The sequence below is a fragment of the Helobdella robusta genome, assembly GCF_000326865.2.
Source record: "Helobdella robusta unplaced genomic scaffold HELROscaffold_11, whole genome shotgun sequence".
Lineage (NCBI taxonomy): Eukaryota > Metazoa > Annelida > Clitellata > Rhynchobdellida > Glossiphoniidae > Helobdella > Helobdella robusta.
In genome coordinates this window covers 1,703,538-1,704,766 of record NW_008703617.1, presented here as the reverse complement: position 1 = coordinate 1,704,766, position 1,229 = coordinate 1,703,538, and the positions used below count along the sequence as shown (strand labels likewise).

At 30.3% G+C, this 1,229-nt stretch overlaps 1 protein-coding gene across 1 annotated transcript in view; it reads left to right on the top strand.

Annotated features, from left to right (window-relative positions):
- HELRODRAFT_72129 (hypothetical protein) overlaps nucleotides 1–746 on the top strand; it is a gene marked incomplete at both ends in the record, with an annotated part of 1,332 nt that extends 586 nt beyond the window's left edge. Inside the window, 3 exons of the mRNA XM_009012763.1 lie at nucleotides 197–307; nucleotides 400–474; nucleotides 602–746. Coding sequence (XP_009011011.1) covers nucleotides 197–307; nucleotides 400–474; nucleotides 602–746 — 331 coding nt within the window. The remainder of the gene's footprint in view (nucleotides 1–196; nucleotides 308–399; nucleotides 475–601) is intronic.
- Between the last annotated feature and the right edge of the window lie 483 nt (nucleotides 747–1,229).

The window sequence follows — 1,229 nt, the reverse complement described above, 5'->3', positions numbered from 1 at the left end:
TGCTGTCGCTGATGTAGTTGTTGATGCTGTAGTTGTTGTCGTTGTTGTTGTTAATGTTGTTGTTGATTTTTTAATGTTTTTGTTAATGATGTCAATTTGATTTCTAGAGCAACTGATTTTAATGATCATTTTTTTCATAATTATAACATAATTATATTATAAATATATAATAATTACGTCATAATTACAATCCCAGAATGCGAGGGAGGCAGTTGGGTGCTGTGGGAAAATACCGGATTAGGAGAAAATATCCGCTTCCTAGGACTATATGGGATGGTGAGGAAACAAGCTACTGTTTCAAGGATAGGTGAGTGCATGGACGAATGAATGATAGAATGAATGAATGAGTGAATGAATGAATGAATGAATGAATGAATATTATTAATAAAATTTTTCAAGATCTCGCATTTTACTACGAGATTGGTACGCCAAGAATCAATACCCGAATCCCAAAGAAAAAAGAGACCTCGCAAAGTTAGTCACATCAATTCACATTAATTCACATCATTATTATTATCAATTCACATCAAAAACATCCATATAAATTAATGATAACATTAAAAGTAACATCGCTACATGGATAAAAGTTACAACGTTTCAGGCAAACTGGTCTCAGCAGTACACAGGTTAGTAATTGGTTCAAAAACAGACGACAGAGAGATAGGACGGCCGCCGATTTAGGAATGTTTTGTCTCGAGTTTGTATGTTTTGTATTACGTTTGTATATTTTTTATGTTTTGTATTAAGTTTGTATGTCTTGTATGCGTTTGAATGGTTTGTATGTTTTGTATCAAGTTTGTATGTCTTGTATGCGTTTGAATGTTTTGTATGATTTGTATGTATTTGTATTAAGTTTGTATGTTTTTGTATTAAGTTTGTATGTTTTTGTATTAATTTTTTACGTTTTTGTACGTTTTGTATCGAGTTTGTATTAAGTTTGTAAGTTTAAATTTGTATTTCATGTTTGTTTTTCGTGTAGTGTTTGATGTACTGTGTACATATTTATTATAATACATTTGTGCATAATAATTTTGATTATATTATAGTTCAGGTTATCACAACGAAACAAATGTCAGTGACAACATCAACAACAATAACAACATCATCATCAACAATATCAACAACAACAGCAACATCATCAACAACAACAACAATAGCGATCAATATTTTAATAGCTACAGCAATAAATACATCAAAAACAACAACAACATCAACATCAATCATAACAT